A 25,172-nucleotide genomic window follows, 5' to 3' on the forward strand; every position below is an offset into this window, starting at 1 on the left:
GGCGAAGACATGAGTGACAACCCCAGCAGCCGGCTCTGGGGCAGCGAAGGGAGTTTGTGTGTTGGCAGCAATGAATGGCTGTGAGCTGGGGGCTGTAGTGTCGGTGACAAACGAGTGACACCAGTTCCCTCGAGGCAGAGGAGTGGGATGCGCTTTCTTGACTTCATACCCCTGACGACTTCTCTAATTCTCTTCCCGTGTTCTCAAGACGTTGCAATTCTGTGGATCAAACATGGAATATTTGCGATATCAAATCATTTAGGTTGGAAAAGACCTTTACAATCATCGAGTCCAACCATAATATCAATCTCATCCAAGGATTTATATTCGTCTTGACATCAGACGGGACACAGCGGTACTGAGGGCAGTTCTGGCAGCGTTCTGGTGTTAGTGACCCTGGTGGTAACACTGGGACAGCTCTGTCCTTCGGGGTGCCCAATGTGTGGATGGAGAAGTGGCTCAAGCTGAATGTTATTAGCCAGAGGGGCCGGGGAGAACCGTAGACCATTCGCCTTCACAACTGCAGGCTCTTCCACAGCTTTTAAGTCCAGGTGATAGTTCAGGGAGTTCTCTGTATATCCTGCATTTTCCCTAAACAGCTTATTTCCAGTCACACAGGAGACTTGTTCCAGCAGATGAATGGCCCGACCTTTGTTTCTTGCCATGCACTGAGAGATTACAGTGCAGAGTTTATAAGGACCATCGGGTCCAGCAAACTCCTACTCCTCATCAGCTGCAGCTGCCATGTCCACGTCAAACCCCCTTCAATGCTGATTTGGAGCTCGGAAAGGGCTGCTTCTACCTTCGGAGTTTGACACCCCATGTCTGGGAGAGCGTGAAGAGCGGCGGTGACAGTGCCGTTCCCATGGCACAGCCGAGCTCTGCAACTGCAGGGAAATCATCGCCCCCGCAGCTCTGAGAGCCGCCAGGAGACTGTGGAGCGAATAAAGACCCTCCTAAACCTTCTTACCTTCGGCGCAGAGATAATTTTCAGGAGAAAACCAAAAAAGTTAATTATGTAAATCTCTTAAAACTCTTTAAGTTTTACCAGCACATTATATTTCACCGTTCTCTCCTTAAGGCGAGGAGAACAAATGGAATAGGTATGGGTTGTGTTGAATTTCCGTGGCAGAAGGTGGCGCTCAGTGTGGTGGTGACCTGGGTAGAAGAACTCACCCAGAACAGAGCTGTCTCTTGGCTGCCTGGTGTCCTGGGGAAGCCGTGTCCTTTGTATTCCTTCCTTTTCCAAGCATGGCACTTTCTGAGGATGTGAAAAGAGGAGCAGGATGAAGAGAGCACTGTCCTACCAGGGGGCTCAGGTGGTGGTTTGGGAGCGGGGCTGTTGTCTCCACCGCGGGCAGCTTTGCCTCCATCTCCCTGGTGAGGGAAGGAACCAAACGAGACCACGATAGAACTGTCCCTGACGTGCTCCGTGGGGAGAGATGAGGTCACAGGGGGAGAAGGGAGATGATGTAAGAATGTGTATTCCCCGCACATCCTTCTGTTCACCCCCACCCACGTCCGCGCTCCTGGCTTGCTGCAGGAGGGCAGGCAGCAGGGGACACTGCCAGCACTTCCACGGGCGGCTGCCTTGGATTCTGCTCTCTCTCCTCGCTGCTGTATATCCCTGCCCCGGGGACAGCCCTCCAGGAGAACAGCACGGCTTGGTGCTACTGATTGCGTCCTTCAGAAAGCGGGGAAATGTTCCAGTCCAGCACCTTCCCCAGAAGGTCCACTCCCTTCTCTCAGTTTCTGGGATACGAGGCTCTGCTGTCCCAGGGCCTCCATATCTCAGCCTGTTCATTACCCACCTTCAGCCTGTTCCTACTCGTTAGCGAGTGGAAGCTCCGTGTGCCTGTCATTAGCCAGGTTATGTCAGGGTAGGTCAAGGGTAGCCAGGGTGGTCAAGGATGATCCTGTTTCTTCAATTTTACTGAAGGGACAATAGCAGTTTGGGGCCTTTCATGCTATCCTGAGATTAGGTAAGTGACCTAAAATCATAGAAAATAAGGCTAAATCATAGACAAATCATAGAAAATAGGGCCAAAGGGGACCTTGGGAATTTATCTCCTGTTTGAAGACACCTCTGCCTCTGTCTTCTCTTTGCAGGTGCTCATTCAGGCTCTTCCTCTCCACTGGTGGAGGTTCCCTTCCTCTCCTCAGGAATTCAGCTCCCATTCCTGCTTCTCCCGATGCCTTATTGGAATGCTTACGCTGTAGTTAAAGCCAGTGCTTCTTTGTCCTAAAACTGAATATTTACTTTTCTTCATGTCTACCCTTTAAGTGTATAAAATCTAACATCGGGATGGTTATGTGGCTCCTCAGTCCTTTAGGACTAAAACCCTATATTGCCTCTGAGTCACATTTTCTGGATTTTTGATGTTTCTTGTTCTTCCCTGAACTGACTCACGGCTGTTTGCATCCCCCTTGAACTGCCGTGCCCCAACCCCAGTGTGATGTGCAGATAAGCAGAAACCTGTTGGGTGTTTTTGTCTTGTGGTTTTCCTGTTCCTGTGCCCTTTCCTTAGAGAAACACGAACCTGACTCACGTTCACCTACAACTCCTAGATCTTTTTTTAGCGCTAGTGTCAAAGCAGTTTGTAATTCTTTTATTATACAACTATTTCCGCCTGAATGTGGAACTTTGCGTTTGTCCTCACTAAATTAATCCCTTTTTAATTCTTTTTTTTTTCCCAGACCGCTCCTCCCATTTGTTAACCTTGTGGGTTCTTGCACTCTGAAACTTCATTTGCCTCCAGATCTGGTGTCCACACTGTACTCCTTCATTCAAATCGCTGCTGAAACCATCCGGTGGCACTGGAGCAGAACGGAGTCCTTTGGAAAACCCATGGGGTTTCCCTTTAGAGAAGGGGCCTCTGGTTACTCAGAGCAGTTTTACAGATGGTTTTACAGCCACTGGTTTCATCTAGTCCAGGGGAAAATTGCTGAAATTCCATTCTTAATTTATCAGTTGTGATTATAGAATCATAGAATTGTCTGGGTTAGAAGGGACCTTCAAGCTCATCTAGTCCAACCATCAACCTAACTCTGACAAAAAAACTTATCACTAACCCACGTCCCCCAGCACCACGTCAACCCGTCTTTTGAACACCTCCAGGGATGGTGCCTCAACCCCTTCCCTGGGGCTTCCATTCCAAGGCTTAATAACCCTTTCAGTGTCAAAATTTTTCCTAATATCCAATCTGAACCCCCCCTGGTGCAACTTGAGGCTGCTTCCTCTTGTCCCATCGCCTGTTCCTTGAGAGAAGAGACCGACCCCCGCCATTATGAAAGATGACATCTTGTAATATTAAGATTTCAGGCAGGCTGCCTGTCTCCCTTTATCACCAAGTTAGCATTGCCGTAAATGGATTTTTTTAAATGCTTCAGCTTAAGTGCCTCTTTGCCATGTCCTCTGAAGCAAGTCTGGACATACTGGGACCTTCTGAGCTGACTGGGACGCTCGGTTGAGTTCTCTCTTGGCGTGTGATGGGACTCGGGCAGTAGGCTCTGCCAGCCTGCACAGTGTGCCACTCCTTTTGCAAGGCCTACTTAAAAAATAATATATATTAATGTTCTAAGAATGCAATTTTACCTTGAAACACTTAAGGTGGGCCTTTATGAGGATTATTAATTGCTGTTCACCCCACCAATAAAGTTAGAAGTGGGATAGCAAGGGCTAACAATGAAGACAAAGAATGAATGGACTTCAAAACCCAGTGTGACGAAAGTGAATTAGTTTATGAAAAGACTGATAGCCACCGCCCAGGAGCTGGGGCTGGTTATAGACCATGTTGGCCTAAATGAAAGTTGCTTTTGATCTCATAAAAGTAAAAGTAAACATCATAACAGTCTAGCAGGGCTGTGTATGGGGCTTATCTCTTGGGTGCAGGCTGGCAGCGAAGGGTGTGCGACCCTGGGGGACTGTCCTGAGCCTCCAGGGCAGGATCACGCGGGCTGTGCTGGGGGCAGTAAAGCCACCAGTCCCCCTTCAATGTCCTCGGCAAGTTCCAGGTGGTGCAGGTAGAGGAACTGGTGTGCTGGTGGCTTATGGTTGTCCTGTGGAAGGTGTGGTGCTTGTGGTGTTGAACTGGGGTGGAAGGTATCTGGGTCTCACCTGTTTCCATCATCCCAGGACGTTGCTACAGGCTTTAGAGGACTCAGTTGGACAGAAATCCATGCTGCTTTTAGATGCTGATGCTTGAAAAGCCATACCCAACAATCAGGGCAATGAATTACTTTGCTTGTGCTGTCTTCTATGAAGACTGGTTTTGTGATTGTCACAGTCTGTAGAGAAGGGGGACGTGGAACTGGTTCTGGGACACTCAGACTCCCATGAGTAACACAGTGATTCAAGGCCAGGTTGGAGGGGGCTTTGAGCAACGTGGTCTAGTGGGAGGTGTCCCTGCCCAGGGCAGGGGGTGGCACTGGGTGGGCTTTCACAGAATCACAGAATAGTCATGGTTGGAAGAGACCTTTGAGATCATCGAGTCCAACCACAAAAAAACCAAAACAAACCAAAACAAAAAACACAAACACACAAAAAAAACCCACACGCAAAAAAACCCCACCCACAGACACAAACCAACAATCTCGGGCACTAGAGCATGCCCTGAAGTGCCATGTCTACACGTTTCTTAAATATCTCCAGGGCTTCAAGGTCCCTTCCAACCCAAACCATCCTGGGATTCTATGATCCCGTAACAGATGTGGCTGCAGTGTGCGAAGGAGAGGAACGTGTTTCGTGCCATGCTTGTCATTTCTGTTCTAACCTTGTATTTCCTCTTAAGCAACCAGACCTCATTCAGGTGACTGGGGTGGACAGACATCTCGGTGTTTTCATGAGGACACAGCTGTGGCTGAATTGACTGTCTTCTTTCTGAGTGATGCTGGGTTTAATTTGTCCCCTTTAGGAGCCCTATTACGTCCGTTGCATTAAGCCCAACGATAAGAAGTCCCCACAGCTCTTTGACGAGGAGCGTTGCAGGCATCAGGTGGAATACCTTGGCCTTCTGGAGAACGTGCGAGTGCGCCGAGCAGGCTTTGCCTACCGCCAGACCTACGAGAAGTTTCTTCACAGGTGAGAAAGGACTGGGCTCTTTGCGGGAGAGCGCGGAGGCTGGGCTGAGGTGTGTGGTTGGGTGTCTCTCTGTGAGTGAAGGAGAAGGCTTAAGTCCTCAGGGCTTGTGATCTTCTCTCTTCAGCATATGGATGGTGCTGTGTTGGGTTCAGTGTCTGCTGTTGGGTACGATGGCACATGGGTCTGTCAGGGACTCTGTTGCGCTCTTGTTGTGTGGCAGAGGTGTGTATGTGCCACTCAGGCTCTACTTCCTTTCTGCTAAAATTCATTTGCTCTATTACTCTCTGTAGCGGGAACGTGTAATGAGGTTCTTCCCCAGAGCATAACCCTAAAACCGGAGCTAATTAACTTCTGCTTTCTCTCAGAACATTGTCTAATTGGTGCAGCGAGAGAGACAGACAGACACTGTGTGTCTTGGGAAGTGCTCGATGGCCCAGTGACATTACGCGTCTGCAGGAGGAAACCTCTGGACTTTCAAACGGGAAGTCTGAAAAAGGGATAGTAACATGACCCCATTAAAAATAGGTTTTGATACTTCTCACCCTCTTAATTCCTAACAGACTTGTGACAAATGAAATGGTTTAGATTGAAATTTGTCTTAGGGCTTCAGTAAATTAGCCCCGGCACTAAGAATTCAACCTCTGGCTGATGAAATCGTGAATTGATTTTTCCTTCTGTTATTGAATCAAGTGAGAAAAAGGCCGTGAGGGTAGAAAAAAATGAAACTATTCAGGCAGGTGGGATGTCACGCGTTAGGAACCAGGTGCTGGTGGAAGATCCTTTGCTGGTCATGGTTTTTGCCTGGGTGTTTCGCGATACCTGAAGTGGAAGGGAAAGGGTTTGGTTTCCTAAACCCAGCCCACGGAGCTTAAATTGTTTCTTAAACATTGTGCTTTCGCCCTCACATGTGGAATCCATTACAATTTACTCCTAAGATTTGTGTAATTACTATTCATATAAACAGCTGCTTTGTTTTTAATGAATGTTTGATGAGCTCCTCTAAGCTTAAGACCAGAAGTGGTGTTTACAGCCAGTAAAACCAAATTAGCACGTGGCAACTGGTGCCGCTTGCAGGCGTTTGTAGCATTTGTTCTGCCGGACCCTGGAGTGGGATTAAACATCCACAGCGTAAGGTATCAGACACGCTATTTGCATATCACAGCCTTGCTCCAAGTCCAGTCTACGCTGACTTTTCTAAATTAAAAAAAAAAAATAAAAAAAATAAAAAAAGTCTTCTGGCCTGGATATTGTTGGGGTTTTTTTTCCAGAATTCGTTGTCCCTTGTCTCTGGGTGAGCCATACCCTTTGGCTGAGCCGTACCCTCCTACAGGGGCTGGGGAGTATGATTATGTTTTCTGAGAGGTTTTTGAACAGGGAACACAAGGGGTTTCTGTTCCCTTATATTTAACAGGTTTATTGGGAGATTGGGAACGTGGGGGGAACTCCGGGCCCCGCAGCTCTGGGCTCTGGCACTGCACGGGGGGCACATTTGAAAATGGAGAGTAACTCAGCGAGAGGTGATTTTGGGCTGTAACTCTGTCATCTGTTTGCAAAAGATCTTCTAGAAGTTCAGACCCACAAACAGATGTTTAACTCCCTCAGAGACCCCTGAAACTCTCAGATTTTCTGAGCCCAAACCAGATACCTGTGTTTTATTCTGCTGATTCCTCTTGGAGGGGACAGGAGATATGTGTTGGGATATAGAGAGATAAGAGATACATATATATGTGTGCGTATATATATGAGTGCATGTATGCCTTATATATATATATATATATAAACACATATAAGAAGTAACTTTCCTTTCTGTAGGAAAAGAGTTTGTTACTACTTAGCACTAAAATACTGTAAGGTCGTTGATATCCCATATCTACCAGTAGGAAATGAAGTGAGGCACAGTTAAGACCATTAATAAATGTCCTTTTCAAGCTTTCCTTGAAATTAAAAGAACTTGGAGCTCTGTGCAAACAACTCTGCTCGTACCAATTTGTAGAAAGTAAGATCTAAATATGTTCCTGTTGCCCAAGAGATGCTGTGCGGTCACTTGGGAACCGCATCTCCTGGTTGTGTGAAACGCGGGTCAGGACCGTGTGTCTTAAATAGATGTGAGGCGTTCTTTGGTTTTAATATATAACTGACTATCCAAAAAAAACCCAACAAAACAAAACAAAAAAAAAAAAAGAGAAGCCGCTTGGATTTCAGAAAGGGGGTTATGTGTGCGGCGCCTGCGAGGCATCTGCCAGCGTAACCCAACACTTGCCCCGCCAAGGCGTCCCCCTGCCTATTTCCAGGCGTTTAAACATAGCGTGGAAACCACACCGAGAGAGCTCCGAGCCATACGAGCGTGACCCAGCTGCGTGTGCAGAGCCGGTATTTTTCATTAAAACTTCCTAATTTAGGGCCTCGCAAAAATCTCCATTCTTAGGAGAGTTATACTGGGGATTGTAAACTCCAGTAGCAACTGGTGTCTGCTGGGTGTTCCTATGGCCACGTACGGAGAAGGAGGAGGAGAAACAAAGGTGGTGTAGAAATGGGTGTTTAACGTCCAAGTGACCTTGGAGGCTGTGGGGATCTCCAGGCAGGAGAGGGGCAGGGCTGTGGTGTCAGTGAGCAGGTTTATTTTGGGTTCTGCCGGCTACAATTAGCAGCGCGGGTGGGACGGTGACTCGCTGGGGCACCAGGGTCCTGCTCTCTGCTGCGGGGAGGGCGCTGGGGACATCGCACCCCACGTGCCACCGGAGGGACACGGGGATGCCACCACGTCCCACCACCTGTGGGCTGGGAGGGAAGGGGCCCCTTTGCCTCGGGATGGCTATATATACCACGGCCATGGTTTTGTGGTGAAGAAGGAATCACAGAATCATGGAATGGTTAGAGTTGGAAGGGACCTTAAAGATCATCGAGTTCCAACCCCCCTGCCCTGGGCAGGGACACCTCCACTAGAGCAGGTTGCTCCAAGCCCCATCCAGCCTGGCCTTAAACGCTTCCAGGGATGGGGCAGCCACAACTTCCCTGGGCAACCTGTTCCAGTGCCTCACCACCCTCACAGGAAAGAATTTCCTCCTAATATCTAATCTAAATCTCCCCTCTTCCAATTTGAAACCATTACCCCTTGTCCTGTCACTCCATCTCCTGACAAAGAGTCCCTCTCCGGCTCTCCTGTAGGCTCCCTTCAGATATTGGAAGGCTGCTCTGAGGTCTCCCCGGAGCCTTCTCTTCTCCAGGCTGAACAACCCCAGCTCTCCCAGCCAGAATAGAATTAAACATTTCTTTGGGGCAGGTTTTCAATTCCTGTCCCTTCTCTTTCAGCCCCGTGGGCAGAGCCGGGCTGTTCAGTAACGCGGGGGTTTGCACCACCACTCCCTTTGGGTTTTTTTCTCTCTCCCAATTTAAACGTCTCAAGGTGGAAGATTTTCCCAGTGAATTAATTATCGCAGGAACATTTTCCTGATGAGAATAAGAAAGAGAAACCGGCGTGAAATATTTATGTCCTGCGTGTATGTGTGCGTGAGGGGAGGAAAGCTTTTGCCAGCCAAGCATAAATGCAAAATTTTCTGTTGTGAGCCTGTCTGAGGGGGGGGTTTAATAAGCCTGGTTTATTTATCAGTAAGATGAGGTCTGTGTGCCGTAACCCTCACGCTGAGGGGGTTCCCTGCGTAGACACTGTGTGCACCTCCATCTTTCCCTCTCCAGCAGCTAATTCAGAAGGGCTGGTTTGTTGAATGGAAGCGACAGCGCGATGTATTTCCGTTCAGGCTTATTTTAGTAACTCCTTCAGCACACCCACTCCCCAGTCAAAAGCTTTATTGCTGCATCCATTTAAGAGGAGCTGAAAATTCTGAGCGTCTAAAACATTGAGATTGATGCTCGACTTGGATCGTGGGCTTTAAACAGAGGAGTGGCTGAGAGCGCTGTGCGCTTGCTTTATTTAGAACGTGAATGCGGGTCCTATTACAGTGAAAATGTCGATTACATTTTTGATTAGGTCCATAAATCTTAAGGCAGAAAATTCATTGTTGCTTTTTTGCAAACGTCTCTTCACCTAATCAGCGCTTTGCGAGGCCGGTAAATCTTGCGGAGAGCAGGGTCTGGTGCAGTTATTCTCCCGTTTGATTTGCGGTTGTCTGAAGTTGCAATCTGCGTTCTCTCTCTCTCTCTCGGTGTAAAAAGGAGTTTGGAGCGTAGGGGCGGGAGGGAATGATTGAACAGCAATTCCAGGCAGGAGCGGTGTTTGCACAGACTCTGGCACTCAGCGCTCTGCTGCTTTGGTAATGGCCCGGTTTGAAGGGCATTTAGTTCATCCTAAACTTCTAAATCTCCTTCTCTCTTCCTCTTGCAGGGAGCGGGGGGGAAGGGCCATCTGTTATTCTGGTTTTGGTAAATTTGCCCGAAACCAGGGCAGATAAATAGTAACATTTGTTAGAAATAGCTACAAAAATGATGGACAAGAACATTATTTGCAGAATTTTTAAATCTAGGTTTTCTGACTGAGCAATTGTTTACAGTTGGCTTCTTACGCAGAATGGGAGCAAACCCAAGCTTTCCTTCCTCGCAAAAACATTTAAAGTTGCCTGCTGAAAGTGTGAATAATGGATCTGCCGAACCTGCAGGGAGACAGTGGGGAGGGTTGTTGTGTTGCATCAGGTCGGTGTTGATGAAATGCGCTTCTCTCAATATTTTTTCCAGCGTTTCACAAAATCATGCCTCATATTCATTTGCCTTGGATTTTGAGGATCATGATTCCTACACGGGATGTCTTGAGGCTCTTTGATCTATAATCACTTTTATTAGAATTTAGATCATAATTCTTTCTAAAACATGTTGAGGGTTGGCCTTCTTGAGAACCTAGATGACAAGTTTACGTTTGTAAATTGTACCTTGTAATTCCAGGTACAAGATGATCTCGGAATTCACTTGGCCGAACCACGACCTCCCTTCGGACAAAGAGGCGGTGCAGAAGCTCATCGAGTGCCATGGGTTCCAGCACGATGTTGCTTATGGCAAGACCAAGATTTTCATCCGCACGCCCCGCACTCTGTTCACCTTGGAGGAGCTGCACGCCAAGATGCTCGTGAGGATTGTCCTCTTCCTACAGAAGGTAAAGCTTCGTTTACTCCATTAAAAACTCCGTTCAAGTTCCTTAAAATCCCTTCGCTCCCTTTATAGGGAGACAGTCTTACATGCGTAAAAGTTCACTAATGGGTCCGTAGCTGATGGCATTCACCGACTTTAATGGGAACTCGCTTGAGGGTGCAGGGAAAGGAGTGAGAGGTGAAGACAGAGTGAGACAGGGACAGGGAAAACTCTCCCCAGGGGACAGCGAGGAGGAGAAGGGACGGGATTCCCCAGTGAGCATCCTCCCACAGCGTCCTTTCTGGTGCAGCACCTGAGCTCCCTCATCATACTATTCCATTCATAATTATTGAGATATATCCAGGCCTGAGTGAAATCCCGATTGTTTTTTCTTATGATACTGTTGGTGCTGACAGGAGCGTACAAGGACTGGGGCAGATGCTGCTGCATATTGGTTTATTAAGCTTTGAGCATCCCTATTATTGAGTCCCCTAATGTAAACCAAAAAACACAGCCGAGGGGTGCAGAAAGAAGGGCTGATTTGCACACTAGCGGCAATCACTTCCCGTAAGAACCTGCCATATCATGCAATATTGGGGTCTGCAGGTGCCGAGGAGAGTTACAGCACGGGAACAGGGAAAACGCTGCCCCGGCAGCTTGGGTGAAAGGGTAGCGGAGGGAAAGGCACTCAACAGAACAGTAAGTAAGAGGCCTTTAGCATTCCAAAGGGTAAGACACCTGAGGCACAGAGCAGCATGACCTGTGCACTTGTCTTTCCTCTCTGAACATGGGATTTGAGCTTGAGATCTTTCTGGCTTTACCCTTAGGATAAATAATTTTCAGTTCTGTGACTTCAGGGCAAGCACCTTCTCTTGGAAGTCTTGGGGGTTTGTTGGGACACGGTGAGCTCCTAAATCATTTAGGTGCCGTTTGGGGCCACAACAACAGAACGGAAGGCGGTTTTGTAACCTCAAAGCAACATACGCCAGAGGGGAAAAAAATACAAGAGCTGGTTTTAGTACTTGCCGAAAACTGTCCTGTGGGAGTGCGGTCTGTCTGGGAAAGGGCAACAGCTTCTGATCATCACAGCAACAGAAATGGTGGAACCGGCTTTGTCCCAACTAAGAGGGACTGTTGACTAGTTCAAGATTTTTAGAAATGTATTTCATAAAACGCATTTTTCCTTTGTCGTTCTTGGAACTCGGGAAACAACAGAACTTCTGAAGCCCTTTTTGCCCGTCAGAAATAGAAACTGCTGACAGATGGGTATAAAACCGCGCAGACAAGCCGCCTGCTCTAAAGCTCTGCGCTTAACATATGTCTGCGTAAACTTTCTAAACCTGATGGACTGAATCAGTCTTGGTGAAGAGTAAGACCCTAAAGGAAAAGTTATCCATTAATAGTTTTGTGAAACACTCACATTTCTCGTGTTTGCAATGCGTTTGATGAGATTTCCTTTCTGGAAAGCAGCACAATTTGACCACAGTGGAAGGAGAAAGTGTCAAGTCCAGGGTTGCGTCTGTGTTGGTATTTGTTGTGCCAGATTTGTGTGGTTTATCTTTAGTAAGGAATTTTGTCAGGTTTGGATATATGTATGTGATTAGTTTTTCTGGAAATGCAAAGCTCAGGCTGCCCAAAGGATGCAGGACCTGCCCGGGTTTGAGCTTTGTGGTTCAGCATTTTCTTCCCTTTTTATAGCAGTATTGGGCTTCCCGACAGCTTCCTTGGACTACTCGTCATCTCCTTCCAGGTCTCATCCCTGGAAATGGAGTGCTTTCCCAAAAGTGTATTCTGGCTGCTTCTTTTGGAGTGAAATGGGGCTGTTAAAACATTTTTCTGGATTATTACTTGCACTTCCACCGTGCTCGCGCTGGTTTCTCGGGAGGAGTCCCCTCTCTGCAGCCACTTTTCTAAGTGTGTTGGGCTTATTTGGTGCCTTCAGTGAGTTCACTGGGTCGTGCCATTGATCTGGAGTCTCTCTCTCTTCCCATAGTGGTATGAAGCAAGTAATGAGCTCCTTGAGTAAAGCTGGAGGAGAGACACCTTGCTCCCAGGTGACCCCGGTTTTCATATTAAACGTCTGAGGAGTTGAGAGGGGACCGTTCTTGAAATTGAAAGGTGCAGTTTCTGAAGAATAATTTAAAAGAGCCAGCCTGTCTGTGCTGTGGAAACATGATGTCTCACTGCACGGGAAGCGCTGAAGCTCCTCCTTCAGCTAAAATCCACTGAACAGTGTGAGGCACAAATTGGACATCAACGTGTCCATTTTTGTGAGTTTGCTGACCTTTCCTTTAGATGGAAACTTCAGAATTATATAGTCTGGGCTGTGATCTGGGCTGGGCTCAGCAGCCTTGGAGGAGAGCAGGGCTAAAGATGTTTTGCCCTTAGGAGGTGAGTACCTGGTTAGGAATAATGGATCGACTCTGGCGTTGGGAGCGGTTTTTGCTGTAATGGTTTTGTGTGACATCAGGCCTGCTGGGTTATGTATGGAATAACTGCAGTGCTTTTGGGGCTTCTCTTATTGTGACAATCAGCAAAAGTGACAAAAGTTAAATTCCTGGTGCCCGTTGTCCTGTGGGTTCACAAGTCTCCCTTCCCTCTTTCCTCCTCTCCCTGGAGCGGAGAGAGACCAGTATGAGTCTACATGGAGAGGTCTGTCTCTTCTGTACAAAGTATTGAAAGAGGACAGGTGGAGTCATCTTTTTGCTATTTCTTTCTGCGAAATCTCTTGTGAGGTTCTAATTTACCCAATAAAAGATTTGTGGGGAAAAGATAAGCTCACTCTCAAGTCCCCAAGGTAATGAAGACTTGGAAGAAAACTGGGTGGCCAGAGCTCCTTTCCTGTAGCTTCTGAACTGCCAGCTGTGGTTCATAGAATCACAGAATGGTTTGGGTTGGAAGAGACCTTAAAGCCCATCCAGTGCCACCCCCTGCCCTGGGCAGGGACACCTCCCACCAGACCAGGTTGCTCCAAGCCCCCTCCAACCTGGCCTTGAACCCCTCCAGGGATGGGGCAGCCACAGCTTCTCTGGGCGAAGTTTCTCTTCCTTTCACTGGTGTCTCAGCTTCCACTTACCGGGTGTTCTTCAGCCAGGCTCTGAGATGCCGGCAAAGCGATGGAGAGGAGCTTTAGAGTCCTGGAACTTGCAACTAAAGACAAGAAAGACTAATGAATCTAAATGCTTAATAAACAGCTCATCAGCAAAGGAGCAGGCGTTGGGTTGATGTCTATAGGTATGTGATTAGATACCTTGTACGGTGGTAAATCTAGCTGGAAAAGGTTTGAATTTTTCTTCCATTTTCTCTATTTCTCTTGTTTGACTGTTAGATCTGGCTCTCTGCTGTGTCAGATCCCGCCTGTGCTCAGGCACCAGCCCTGCTCTGCTGCCGGTAGATGGGGCAGTTGGAGACTGGCGGCGCTGGAAAAGGAACAATCAACACAATCAACACAACACAGAATAAAATCAGAGGAAGGATCTGGAGGGGCCTTTGCTGTGCTCTGAAAGCATCCAGGCAGTTTTGCCCGTGTCTTAATTTCTGTCCTCAACTTGCTTTCAGTTGTTCGTGAAAAACTCGCGTGAAAAAATGTAATTCTTGCTGCATTTTCCTTACTTTATTTTTGCCTATAAGCATCAAAGGCCGAGGGAGGCAAAGTGTGCTGCTTCTGAGAGTCCTAAGATTATATCTAGAAGGAGAGAGATTAATTTGATTTTTAAAAAAATAATTGAGCTTTCCGTTGCATCGGAGTTCCTTAAATTTGAATTTAGGATAAGGCACCTGGAGATGAAATGTGGGGTTGTGACAGCGGGCACTTGTGGGACAAAAACGGAGGGAGAACGTGAGGCGTAGCCTTAAGCTCAGCCGCTCACAGCCCGGGCTCCAGTAACGACTGGGTGTTTGAAAGAAAGATCTGCATATAATGCACGTAGCACTTCTGTTTCTTGGGAGGTTTAAAGGTACATCTTCCTTTCTAAGTGATATATATTATGGGGTGTATTGCTGTCATACAAATCATGAGCCTTTCAAAAAGAGATTCAGTAATTATCTTAAGAGCTTCGTCTCCTGAGTAACCTTTAACCCTTAAAATGATGCTGGTTCCTTTGTTTAGCAGCGAATAAGAATTTGCTTCATGTGAGTGTGGTTAAATTGAATTAAAGCTGACTTCCAGTTTAAGTAGGTAATTTTGCTCTTTTGTTCCTCGTCTCCTGGATGTGTCTTCTCCTTCAGCTTTGTCTTCAACCTCCTTTTTCTCCTGTGATAAAATGTTAGTGAAATTCCAGGCTGTAATTTTACTTCAGACCCGACCGAGTCAGTGAGCAGATGTGATGTGATGTGATTTAACCGCGGCAACTTGCTGGCTCCGGGAGAATTTAGCCAGCGAGAGCTGCCCGGTGTCAGAAGACCCATATGGCAGCGGGGACATCGCTGTCGGAGCCACCTCGAATGCCCATTTTAGAAGCACCAGCCGAGAGCATCACCGCTTTTTATGTGGTGTATAAAAAGCGTGGAGTATATTCGCTGTACCTGTGGCCTTGCCATCTATATGATCGGCTTCATGAATGCAAATGGAGCAGCTCTAATGTTAATGATAAAAATAAAAAATAAAAATGAAAAGCTGCTATAAAACCCCGTTGCTTTTTCTGCCCTTGGAAATGTTCCCACATACTCATTAGCTTTGCAGAATAGCGCTTTGTTCCAGAAAAAAAGCCCAGCCCGGCAGCACGTGCGGGATGCAAAGATGATGGATCTTGTCAATATAATTTAGTGCAGTATTTCGGTGTAATTTTATCAGACGGGTACAGCTGCACGTGGAAATGGCTTCACTACATCTTCCCTGCCTGATGCCGAGGAAGCGAGAATCGCTCTCGTATTGCAGCCCAGAAATGGGACAAAAACCCAGAGCCCCCCGAGCCGGGGCGGTCGGTGCAGCTGGATGGAGACACTGCTGGCCCCGGTGCCGGCCGTGTCCCCCCGTGGTGTCCTGGTGGCACTGGTGGGTCCGGGAGCCCGCTCTCCGCAGAGCTCTCGCTCGCAGCTCCCATCGCCATGGCAACCTTCCCGAAACCCGGCGGGGAAGAGCAGGAAAAGAGAACCATGGCTGACTTGTCATAATTTAATGTTTCATCTTCCCTTTCTTCTCCATCCCCAGGAGCCCTTGAAGCGCGGTGGGGGGAGCGTTACCCACAAAGGGACGCTCTCCCTCTCAGAGGGAAGGCGTTTGCCTGTCAGATCGTGGCTGGGCAGCAATAATCTGATGGGGGCTTCGGTTCTGTGACCCAGATAAAAGGTGATGGAACACGTTTGCCATCCTGACTCGAGGCATTTACCATCTTGAGGTGATGTGTTTGTGTAGATTTGACTGTAAGTGGAAATAGGTATATAATTACATATGGATTTGTCCCGTGAGCTGAGGCTTTGATCTCGAGAGGCTTTGGCAGCGAGAAGCTGGGAAGGGAGCTGCCGTAGCTCCATCCAAAGGAGCAGCGCGTGGGTGCTGGGAAGGACCAGGTGAAATGAAGGGTCAAAAGAAGCATAGCCAGCAGGTCGTGGGAGGTGATTCTACCCCTCTACTCTGCGCTCGTGAGACCCCACCTGGAACACTGTGTCCAGCTTTGGAGTCCTCAACACAGGAAGTCCATGGACCTGTTGGAACGGGGCCAGCAGAGGGCCACGAAGATGATCAGAGGGCTGGAGCACCTCCCCTATGGAGACAGGCTGAGAGAGCTGGGGTTGTTCAACCTGGAGAAGAGAAGGCTCCGGGGAGACCTCAGAGCAGCCTTCCAATATCTGAAGGGAGCTACAGGAGAGCCGGAGAGGGACTCTTTGTCAGGAAGTGTAGTGACAGGACAAGGGGTAACAGTTTTAAATTGGAAGAGGGGAGATTTAGATTAGATATTAGGAGGAAATTCTTTCCTGTGAGGGTGGTGAGGCACTGGAACAGGTTGCCCAGGGAAGTTGTAGCTGCCCCATCCCTGGAGGGGTTCAAGGCCAGGCTGGATGGTGGGCGTTGAGCAACCTGCTCTAGTGGAGGTGTCCCTGCCCATGGCAGGGGGGTTGGAACTTGATGATCTTTAAGGTCCCTTCCAACTCTAACCCTATGATTCTATGTGTCCTGTGTTGTCGGTGCCACTTGCCAGCATGGCCAAGCTGAGCTCTGGGTAGATGGATCGGGCCAGTAACATCACTGTGCACTTCCAGTGAAGGCGTTGAGGCATCTCAGACTCAAACAATCACCATACTCCAACCACCCCCCCAAAAAAAAATTAAAAAAACCCCACCTCCCACCAAAAAAGAAGAAAAAAAGAGGTGGTTTTCTGGCTGTTTAGCTCCACAACGAGCTCACCTTCCATCAGATCAACGGCTGTGCTGGTGAAAAGGGGAGTCAGGGCCATGGCCCCGTGGGAAAGCAGAGAGGAAGGATTGATACTGCTCTTCCAGGAGCAGAGACACAGTGGGGTACCCAGGTTCTTGCTTAATAACCTTCTCCTCCCCCAGGGAATGCTGTGAAAACGTGCTGTAATCTAAATAAAAGTAAATACCCATTTCTTCTTAAGCAAGGGAGGAGGAGAGAGGATCCGGTGAATGGGCATCGCTGTTCCAAACTATGGCCCAGCAATAAATAATGGACGGTGGGACAACTGTCCGTTCTGGGACTCGTGTCCAGCTTTGGCACCTTGAGCTCCCTGGCTGTCAGGGTCACCTTAAAAACTCGGTTTGTTAACTCCCAGGTGTGTGGGGAAAAAACAATAAGCAAAAAAACCCCCCCAGACTCTTCCCCAAGCCTGTTGCCAGCATCACAGAGAAGGGTTTGCTTTACTTGGTTTGGGTTTGCAGAACATGCGGGAAGGACTTTGCAAGGGATCCAAAGTGATTGCCATAAGGGATCGGAGGAACTGAGGAACGTTTCGTCCCCGTGTCCCTCTGGAAATCCCAGTCTCAAATGGGGCTTTTTTTCTGCTCTTGAATGGTCTTTCAGGAAACATCTCTGCAGCCCCTTGTTTGGTCAGCAAGCTTTTGGTAACTCTGATCTTGTAAATTGAGTATTTTGGGTTCTAGCTCAGTCCTTTCCGGGTTTGGGGTTGGGGTTTTTTCCACGCTCATTCAGGTGTGTCACAGCCAAATTGGGAAGAGCAGATTCTGCCTCTGTTGATACCGACATTCCCTTCTTGGTTTCATGGAAGGGAGTTATTTTTTTGTTGTGCCTGAGCTTTTCATTTTGAAAGGATGCACCTCGGGATGCCTTTGAGCCGTGTTTGAACTGTAAAAATACTTCCAGCGGGGTGCGTGGGAAAGCAAGCACAACGAGCATTCAGCAACCTTAATTTGGAAAAGATCTTAATTTAAGATGGTATAAAAATACCGGGATCAGGTGAACTACAATGAGGGAGATGCACGGACAGTTTCTGTGGGAATCCTCTTTCCCAACGGGACCCTGCAGTGTGAATCACAGTCCCTTTGAGGGGCTCTAGAGAGGATTTGCCTCTCCTTCGAGGGGCCGGGTAGGGAGCGACGTGCATTGGTTGTGGGGCTTTGGGGCACGAATAAGCATCTAGTGATTGATTTGAGTTTGCCAAAATATTTCTAAATTTTGGGGTGTTTTTTTTTTTAAGCCATGATTAATACTGTCCTCCCTGGCAGAAATGCCTGTTTCAGTGCTGTTTGTCTCCTTTAGACAGAGGTAGGAGTGTTTTCTAGCTCTTTGCCTGGCTCTGTGGCATCCGGGCTTGTATTAGAAATAGCGTGACCAGCAGAAGCAGGGAGGTGATTGTCCCCCTGTGCTCAGCACTGGTGAGGCCACACCTGGAGCATCGTGTCCAGTTTTGGGCATCTCAATCCAAGAGAGATATGGAGGTGCTGGAGCGGGTGCAGAGGAGGGCAACGAAGCTGGTGAAGGGCCTGGAGAATAAATCATACGAAGAACGATTGAGGGAGCTGGGACTGTTTAGTCTGAGGAAGAGGAGGCTGAGGGGAGACCTCATCACTCTCTACAGCTACTTGAAAGGACACTGTAGAGAGGTTGGTGCTGGTCTCTTCTCACAAGCAAATAGCGATAGAACAAGAGGGAATGGCTTCAAGCTGCACCAGGGTGGGTTTAGACTGGACATTAGGAAGAAATTCTTCACAGTGAGAGTGATCAGTCACTGGAACAGGCTGCCCAGGGAGGGGGTTGAGGCACCATCCTTGGGTGAGTTTAAGAGTCGCTCAGATGTGGTGTTGGGGGATATGGTGTAGGGGAGAACTTTGTAGAGTAGGGTAGATGGTTGGACTCGATGATCCCAAGGGTCTCTTCCAACCTCGATGATTCTATGATTCTATGAAAGGCAGAACGTTGCTGTCACACTTCAGGAATGTAGATGGAGCTTAATCCTCAGCTGCTTCACTAAACAGACGTGGGTTTTAAACCGCGGCAGCTGCTGTGCCACGTCAGACCCAAGGTCTGTCAGGACCACCGTCCTGTCTCCAGGGGACGCCTCGGGAGGACAGAGGCAGGATGAGTGTGCATCAAACCTTCCCTTAACACTTCCCCAGGCCCTTCAGACACTTGGGCTTGGGATGACCAAAGCTGGGCATGGGTTTTTGTGGTTTTTTGGTTTTATTCAGTAACACCTACTGGATTTCTCTGCCTTGAACTCATCCTCAAACATGTGCCACCAGCTTTTAGATGTTGTGGCTGCCATTGGCAAGCTCAGCAAACCTCTACATGGAGAGATCGTGCTTTGTTTGGGTCCTTGCATCTCCCAGTGTCACTGGATGCCTACTCATCCCTGTACCAACCGTGCAGGGCTTTGCTCAGAACTCTCTGAACGTCTGTGACATCCCCTCTTGGTCCTCTTTTCCCACAGAGAAGTGTCCTGGCTTATTTAACTTATAGAATCACAGAATGGTTTGGGTTGGGAGGGACCTTAAAGCCCATCCAAGTCCCACCCCCTGCCCTGGGCAGGGACACCTCCCACCAGGCCAGGTTGCTCCAAGCCCCCTCCAACCTGGCCTTGAACCCCTCCAGGGATGGGGCAGCCACAGCTTCTCTGGGCAACCTGGGCCAGGCTCTCACCACCCTCACAGCAAAGAAGTTCTTCCCCAGATTTCATCTCAGTCTCCCCTCTTGCAGTTTAAAACCATTATGCCTTCTCCATGTTTGGAGGTTGTTCTGTGCTTCTGGTCATCCTTGCAGTCTTCACCAGCAATAAAACACTGAAGGTCATGAAATGACCTGTACTTAGATATCTCCAGCGTGAAAAGCTCTACCTTGAATTTTCATGGATGAGAGAAAGTTCCTGCTGCCTTCGAATGGCGGGAGCCTTGTTCTGGTGATTGCAGACCTCTCTGCTGCCTTAATACAGGAGCTTTGGCAGTTCTTTTCATCTGTTCATATAACACTATCTCCTTTCTCCCAACATCTTCCTTCCAGAGGCAGGAAATTCTGTCGAGTGCACCCAGGATGGAGCGATAGGACACTCTTTGTCGTGACAGCGGGGCACTGCCAGCCGAGCAGCGCTGAGGGCACCAGACGAAGTAGCGAGTCCTTAGGAACAGGGTGGAAAAGAGCTTTCTGGAGGCTTTGGGGCTGGAGCACAGCAGCCGTGGTTCGGGCTCGGCCCGGGAGGAGGACGGGTGCCGCAGGGTGACGTCTGCTGCCGCCGTTGCTGAGCAGCAGCAGGAGATGCAGGAGAAACCCCCAGCAGCTCGGCATCCAGCACGTCACCTGTGAGGCTGCCTTAGAACCACCCTCCCGTGGATAACTTTTATTCATTCTTGGGCACAGTCTTGTTAGTACAATCTAATTAATCTCCGAGCGAGACCCTTCTCTCTTTCCGAGCTCGCGGAATATTGTTTCTGTTAAGCAGAGCAACAGAATGATCGGTGTTCAGCTGACGCACGTGAAAAGAGAAAATAGCGTTTAGTAAATTAAGCAGCTCTTCCCACTCTCTGTTTGTGGGCTCCGTGACGTCATCTGGTGGAATGGGGAGGATTTGATTTAAAACCCGTTGCCTCAAACTTATCAATGCTTATAAGTATCTAAAGGGTGGGTTGAAGGAGGATGGAGCCGGACTCTTTTCATGGGTTCCCAGAGACAGGACGAGGGGCAACGGGCACAAGCTGGAACATGGGAAGTTCCATTCAAATCTGAGGAGAAACTTCTTTCCGGTGAGGGTGCCAGAGCCCTGGAACAGGCTGCTCAGGGAGGGTGTGGAGTCCCCTTCTCTGGAGATTATCAAGACCCGCCTGGATGCAGTCCTGAATAACATGCTCTGACATGCTCTGGGCAATCCTGCTTCAGCGGGGGAGTTGGACTAGATGATCTTTATGGTCCCTTCCAACTCTAAAAATTCAGTGAAATTCAGTGAAACCTTCCCTGGGATCTGAACTGGGGAAACACGGGTCGGGAACGGTGGTGGGTGCTGGTACCCGGTGGGTGCTGCCTGTGAGCATCGGCCGCCCCGCCAGAGCCGCGCTCCAAGGGATGACCCCTTTCAAAAAGCAATCAGGAATAATATAATTAAAGCTTGCTTCAGATATTGGAGCGCTCGTTGAAAGCGCCGTGCCTCGGAGGAGCCTGCGCGCGGCTCCTGCGCTGCGCTTGTGGCTTAAATATTTAATGACCTTTCCCGTTTGAGGTCCTTTAAAGCTGCGCAGGAAGGTTGATGCCTGTGTGAATTTCGAGCTAGGGTTTGGTGGTTTTTTTTTTGGTTTATTCTTTTCAGTTTGGATGCCCGGAGGGCAGCATGAAATATTGATCACGAAAAAGGGTTGAGGGCTGTGGGAAGGAGCTGTGCTGGGTTACGGCAAGCACAAAATACTTTCCCGAGGTTCAGCTAGCTGCAGAGCTGCTCAAAAAATAGAACACTGGTGTTTGAATTTAGACGAGCTGGCTTTGTTGGCTGAATTCGGGGCGTTTGTTTGGATGATTCGTGCCGTGTGGGGTTCCTTCTGCATTCGTGGAGATTGCGGCATTTAGGTCAAATCTAGATTATCCCTTTTTCCGTGGCAGAACCGCAGGCGCGGCGACCTCGGCACTGGATCCCACCCCGTCTGTGCTGCTGGTTTTCCCCGTGCTCTGCAGGGACCCTTTTTGATTGTTTTATTTCTTCCTTCTTTTTTTTTTTAATGGGAAATTCAGAGCTTGGAAGCAGACGGCCGTCTGCTTCCAAGCTCTGAATTTCCCATTAAAAAAAAAAAGAAGGAAGCAAGTCTGCTTCCAAGCTCTGAATTTCCCATTAAAAGAAATGAAGGAAACAAGTCTCCTTCCAAGGTCTGAATTTCCCTTTAAATACGTGGGAATACATAGATTGTATTCCTGGACTACATCGATGGATACGCAGGATTTTCTGCTAAGGGGATGGACTCGATCTGTGTTAGGTTTCTTTGATGTTAGGAACTTGGCTTAGAAGCTCGCTGGGGTTTTTAAGCTGGTTCTAAGGGCGCATCCCGAGCTTCTTTTCCATTCAGTTGAATTTTAATTTATTAAATTTTAAGTCAAAAAACCCCGTGAATTAAACGTACTTCAGAAATGATTCCAGTGCTTCCCGTAAGATACGACTCTTGGTTTTGGATGGATGCTCATTTCTTCGTGTGCAAGTCCCAGTTTCGGAAGCTGCCAAAGCCGCTGCCGCGCTGGGAGGAGGGAACCACCGAGAGGGTCACGGAGCACCCAGAGCCCTGCAGGAGGATCTCGCTTGGTCCCGGTGGTCACCTCCACCTCGCTGGCCACAACTGGAAGGGACGGTGGTTAAGGAAAGAGCAAGGAACCCTCTTCACTGGAAGCAGCCATAGAAATAGATACTCTTTCTAATGTTCAAGGAGTTTTGGCTGAATTTCTTGTGTTCAAACTTTGTTTTCCAACCTTTTCCCTTCTCTTTCTCCATCCTCTTAACCCATTAGTCTAAATTTCCCTTGCCCTCTCAATTTGTCTTCCCTGGCCTTGAGGAGGACAAAGCACAGAGGAAAAGGCAGAGGTGTACAAAGAGATGTGAAGATCTGTGGGTGAGCGCTGGTTGAGGAGGAATAGTTTTATTTTATAAAAAAAAGCCTAGAAAAACCTTTTCTTTCCATTTTCAATGTGACCTTGCTTATAAGTGTCTGCTCTTGAGTCCTGACTGTGCTCGTGGTTCCCTTCCCTGCGTACACACGTTGTGGAGCCGCTTGTTCTCCTCCTAAACCCTGCCTTGCCTTGTCTCCTTGGGCAGCTCTTCTTGCAAAGGACAATCTGTCCCATCGCCTGTCCTGCATGACACCTTTTGCTTGATCGCTAGGCACTGAGGACAAAATTGATCGCTTTGAAGTCTGCTCTTCTGTGTGTCACTTTGAAAATTGCCGTCACCGAAGCTCTCCTGTGAGCCTGGCTTCCTCTGGGTTTGTCCTACGCTGGTGACACCCCACAGTGACGACAATCAGTTTTCTTGGGACCACTTCACTGCTAGTACTCTCCAGCCTTCCTCATCGTATCCTCCGTCCCTTCCCTTGTGTCCTGCACACATCTCCGCCTTCTCATCCCCTGAAACACTGCCACATCTTCCTGGGATGCTCTACCTCTTTGGCTTGGCGAAGTCTCGTGTGGCCGTGCCTGGCCGGGAGCTTTGCATGCTCTGGGTGGGATTTGGAGATCAAAGAAGGCAGATGGCTCTTGAGCTCATTCTGAAGCAGTTCCAGCAATGTCACTGTGATTTGAGACACGCTCTGCCCTGCTGTTGATTTTTCCTGAAGGATGTATGGACTTGCCTCTTTGAGTCTCCTCTTGCTCTGTCAGATGTGGTTGAAGCTGGCTAGAGATTCAGAAGGTGTCAGGGTGGTCTCTGGAGGTCAGGCTGGGACAGGGTTCTCTTTAGGCTGAGAGAGCTGGGGTTGTTCAGCCTGGAGAAGAGAAGGCTCCGGGAGACCTCATAGCAGCCTTCCAATATCTGAAGGGAGCCTACAGGAGAGCTGGAGAGGGACTCTTTGTCAGGAAATGTAGTGACAGGACAAGGGATAATGGTTTTAAATTGGAAGAGGGGAGATTTAGATGAGATATTAGGAGGAAATTCTTTGCTGTGAGGGTGGTGAGAGCCTGGCCCAGGTTGCCCAGAGAAGCTGTGGCTGCCCCATCCCTGGAGGGGTTCAAGGCCAGGTTGGAGGGGGCTTGGAGCAACCTGGTGTGGTGGGAGGTGTCCCTGCCCAGGGCAGGGGGTGGCACTGGGTGGGCTTTAAGGTCCACACCAACCCAAACCATCCTGTGGTTCTATGATTCTCACTCTGGCAGAGAACTGCCTCTCTCAATGTACCCTTCTGATTCTTCCCCCCACCTCCAGTTCATAACTCAACATTAAGCACTGTAAAATGAAAAAACAAAAACAACCAAAACCCCACAAAATAAAAATAAAATTCCAGTGTTAATTTTATCATGGCATTTAGCAGATGTTCTACACACATTCTCATACTTCAAAAGCTACTTCTCTGTTATACACTGGAGGACAATAGCAGAGCCACGGCCAAATGTGGGAGACCACATGCCAAAAACCCAACTGAAAGATCTGTGCATCCGGGATTCTACTTTCTTGGAGTAGAATTGGAGTAGAATCCGGGATTCTCTTTCTTGGAGCAGAATTGGAGTAGAATCCGGGATTCTCTTTCTTGGAGACCAGGTTGCTCCAAGCCCCTTCCAACCTGGCCTTGAACCCCTCCAGGGATGGGGCAGCCACAGCTTCTCTGGGCAACCTGGGCCAGGCTCTCACCACCCTCACAGCAAAGAATTTCTTCCCCACATCTCATCTCCATCTCCCCTCTGTCAGTGTCAAACCCTTCCCCCTCCTCCTATGGCTCCCCTCCCTGATCCAGAGTCCCTCCCCAGCTTTCCTGGAGCCCCTTGAGGGACTGGAAGGGGCTCTAAGGTCTCCCTGGAGAATGATCCTGTTGGTAGGGAACACTCCAGCCTCCCTGTTTGTGAATGACTCTGACCCATTGCTCACAACTACACAGCGCAGGGTACGCACAGTGGCTGCTGAAGGAGGAGTTTGCTGCTTTGATGGCCTTTGCTTATTTGTAGGTTTGAAAGGTCCATGTTTCTGGAAGAGGCTGGAGACCATCAGGCCGCCAGGGCTGATGGGCTGCCTGGAGCAGAAACGAGCCTTGTGGTTGAAAAGAAAAACACTGAGCCAAAAAATCAATTAATTTAAAAAATATTTGTACCCCGTTCCCTGGGAAAAGTTTGTTCTTATCTTTGGCTTTCTCCTTCCTTTCGGGAGGAGCTGCCATTGTAGCTGTTAGGAAGGTCCTTACTGGGAGTGAGGTTACCCAGTGATGACAACTTGATTTAAGGACACGCTTTTCATTAATAGCTTAGTGCTTGCGCGTAGCCAAGGGGCACGGCTCGGCTGGATAATTGGATTTGGAAGGGGAGCATTTGTAGCAACTGTGACACTTCGTGCTGCGAAGCCAAGTTCTGCAGCGATGCAGCTGGTCCAACGTCGGGACAATCTGCCCCAGCGCCTTTGTGCCACCCGCGCCTGGCTGGTGGGAAAAATAACCACAGCGAGAGGCTCGCCTCCAGAGCATGCCGGCTTCCAGCACGAGGAAGCAAAATCGAGACCTTGTTTTCTATCTAAAAACAATTCCAAATGTTTGGGGGGAACACCCGACAGAAGCTCAGCTCTACAAAGTCATGACCAGCTCACACAGGTTTACCACTCGTGTTCTTTTCTGGAGATCCTTTGTAATGTCCCGAAGGTGGTTTTAACTGCGACCTGGAACCTTTTGTTCCTCATTTCTATTCTTATTAAATTAAAACCCGAGAAATTGGCAGTAGATTTGTACCCAAGTTTATCTTGTTTACTCTCCGTATATTCCTTGCAGGTACGTTTTGTGACACTACGGTCTATGTTTAAACGTCTCGAGCAATCCAATCCACTTTTCTTTAAAAAAGAGCAGACGTTACTTCAGTACTCTTTAGATGCTTGATTAGTTCATCCCAGTTGCTGATTCTGCTAAATTCCTGCAGTTTCTCAACCTGCTGTGCCCTCAGCCATGGAAAATGCTGGGTTTCAATCAG

The 25,172-nt window shown here is 48.6% G+C and overlaps 1 protein-coding gene across 2 annotated transcripts in view; it reads left to right on the forward strand.

Moving 5' to 3' along the window:
• MYO1D (myosin ID) overlaps nucleotides 1-25,172 on the forward strand; it is a 182,743-nt gene that overhangs the window by 63,133 nt on the left and 94,438 nt on the right. For both annotated transcript variants that reach the window (XM_074162905.1, XM_074162904.1), the window contains exons 15-16: nucleotides 4,914-5,080; nucleotides 9,971-10,178. In XM_074162905.1, coding sequence (XP_074019006.1) covers nucleotides 4,914-5,080; nucleotides 9,971-10,178 — 375 coding nt within the window. The remainder of the gene's footprint in view (nucleotides 1-4,913; nucleotides 5,081-9,970; nucleotides 10,179-25,172) is intronic.

This window comes from Numenius arquata, chromosome 23 (genome assembly GCF_964106895.1).
Source record: "Numenius arquata chromosome 23, bNumArq3.hap1.1, whole genome shotgun sequence".
NCBI lineage: Eukaryota > Metazoa > Chordata > Aves > Charadriiformes > Scolopacidae > Numenius > Numenius arquata.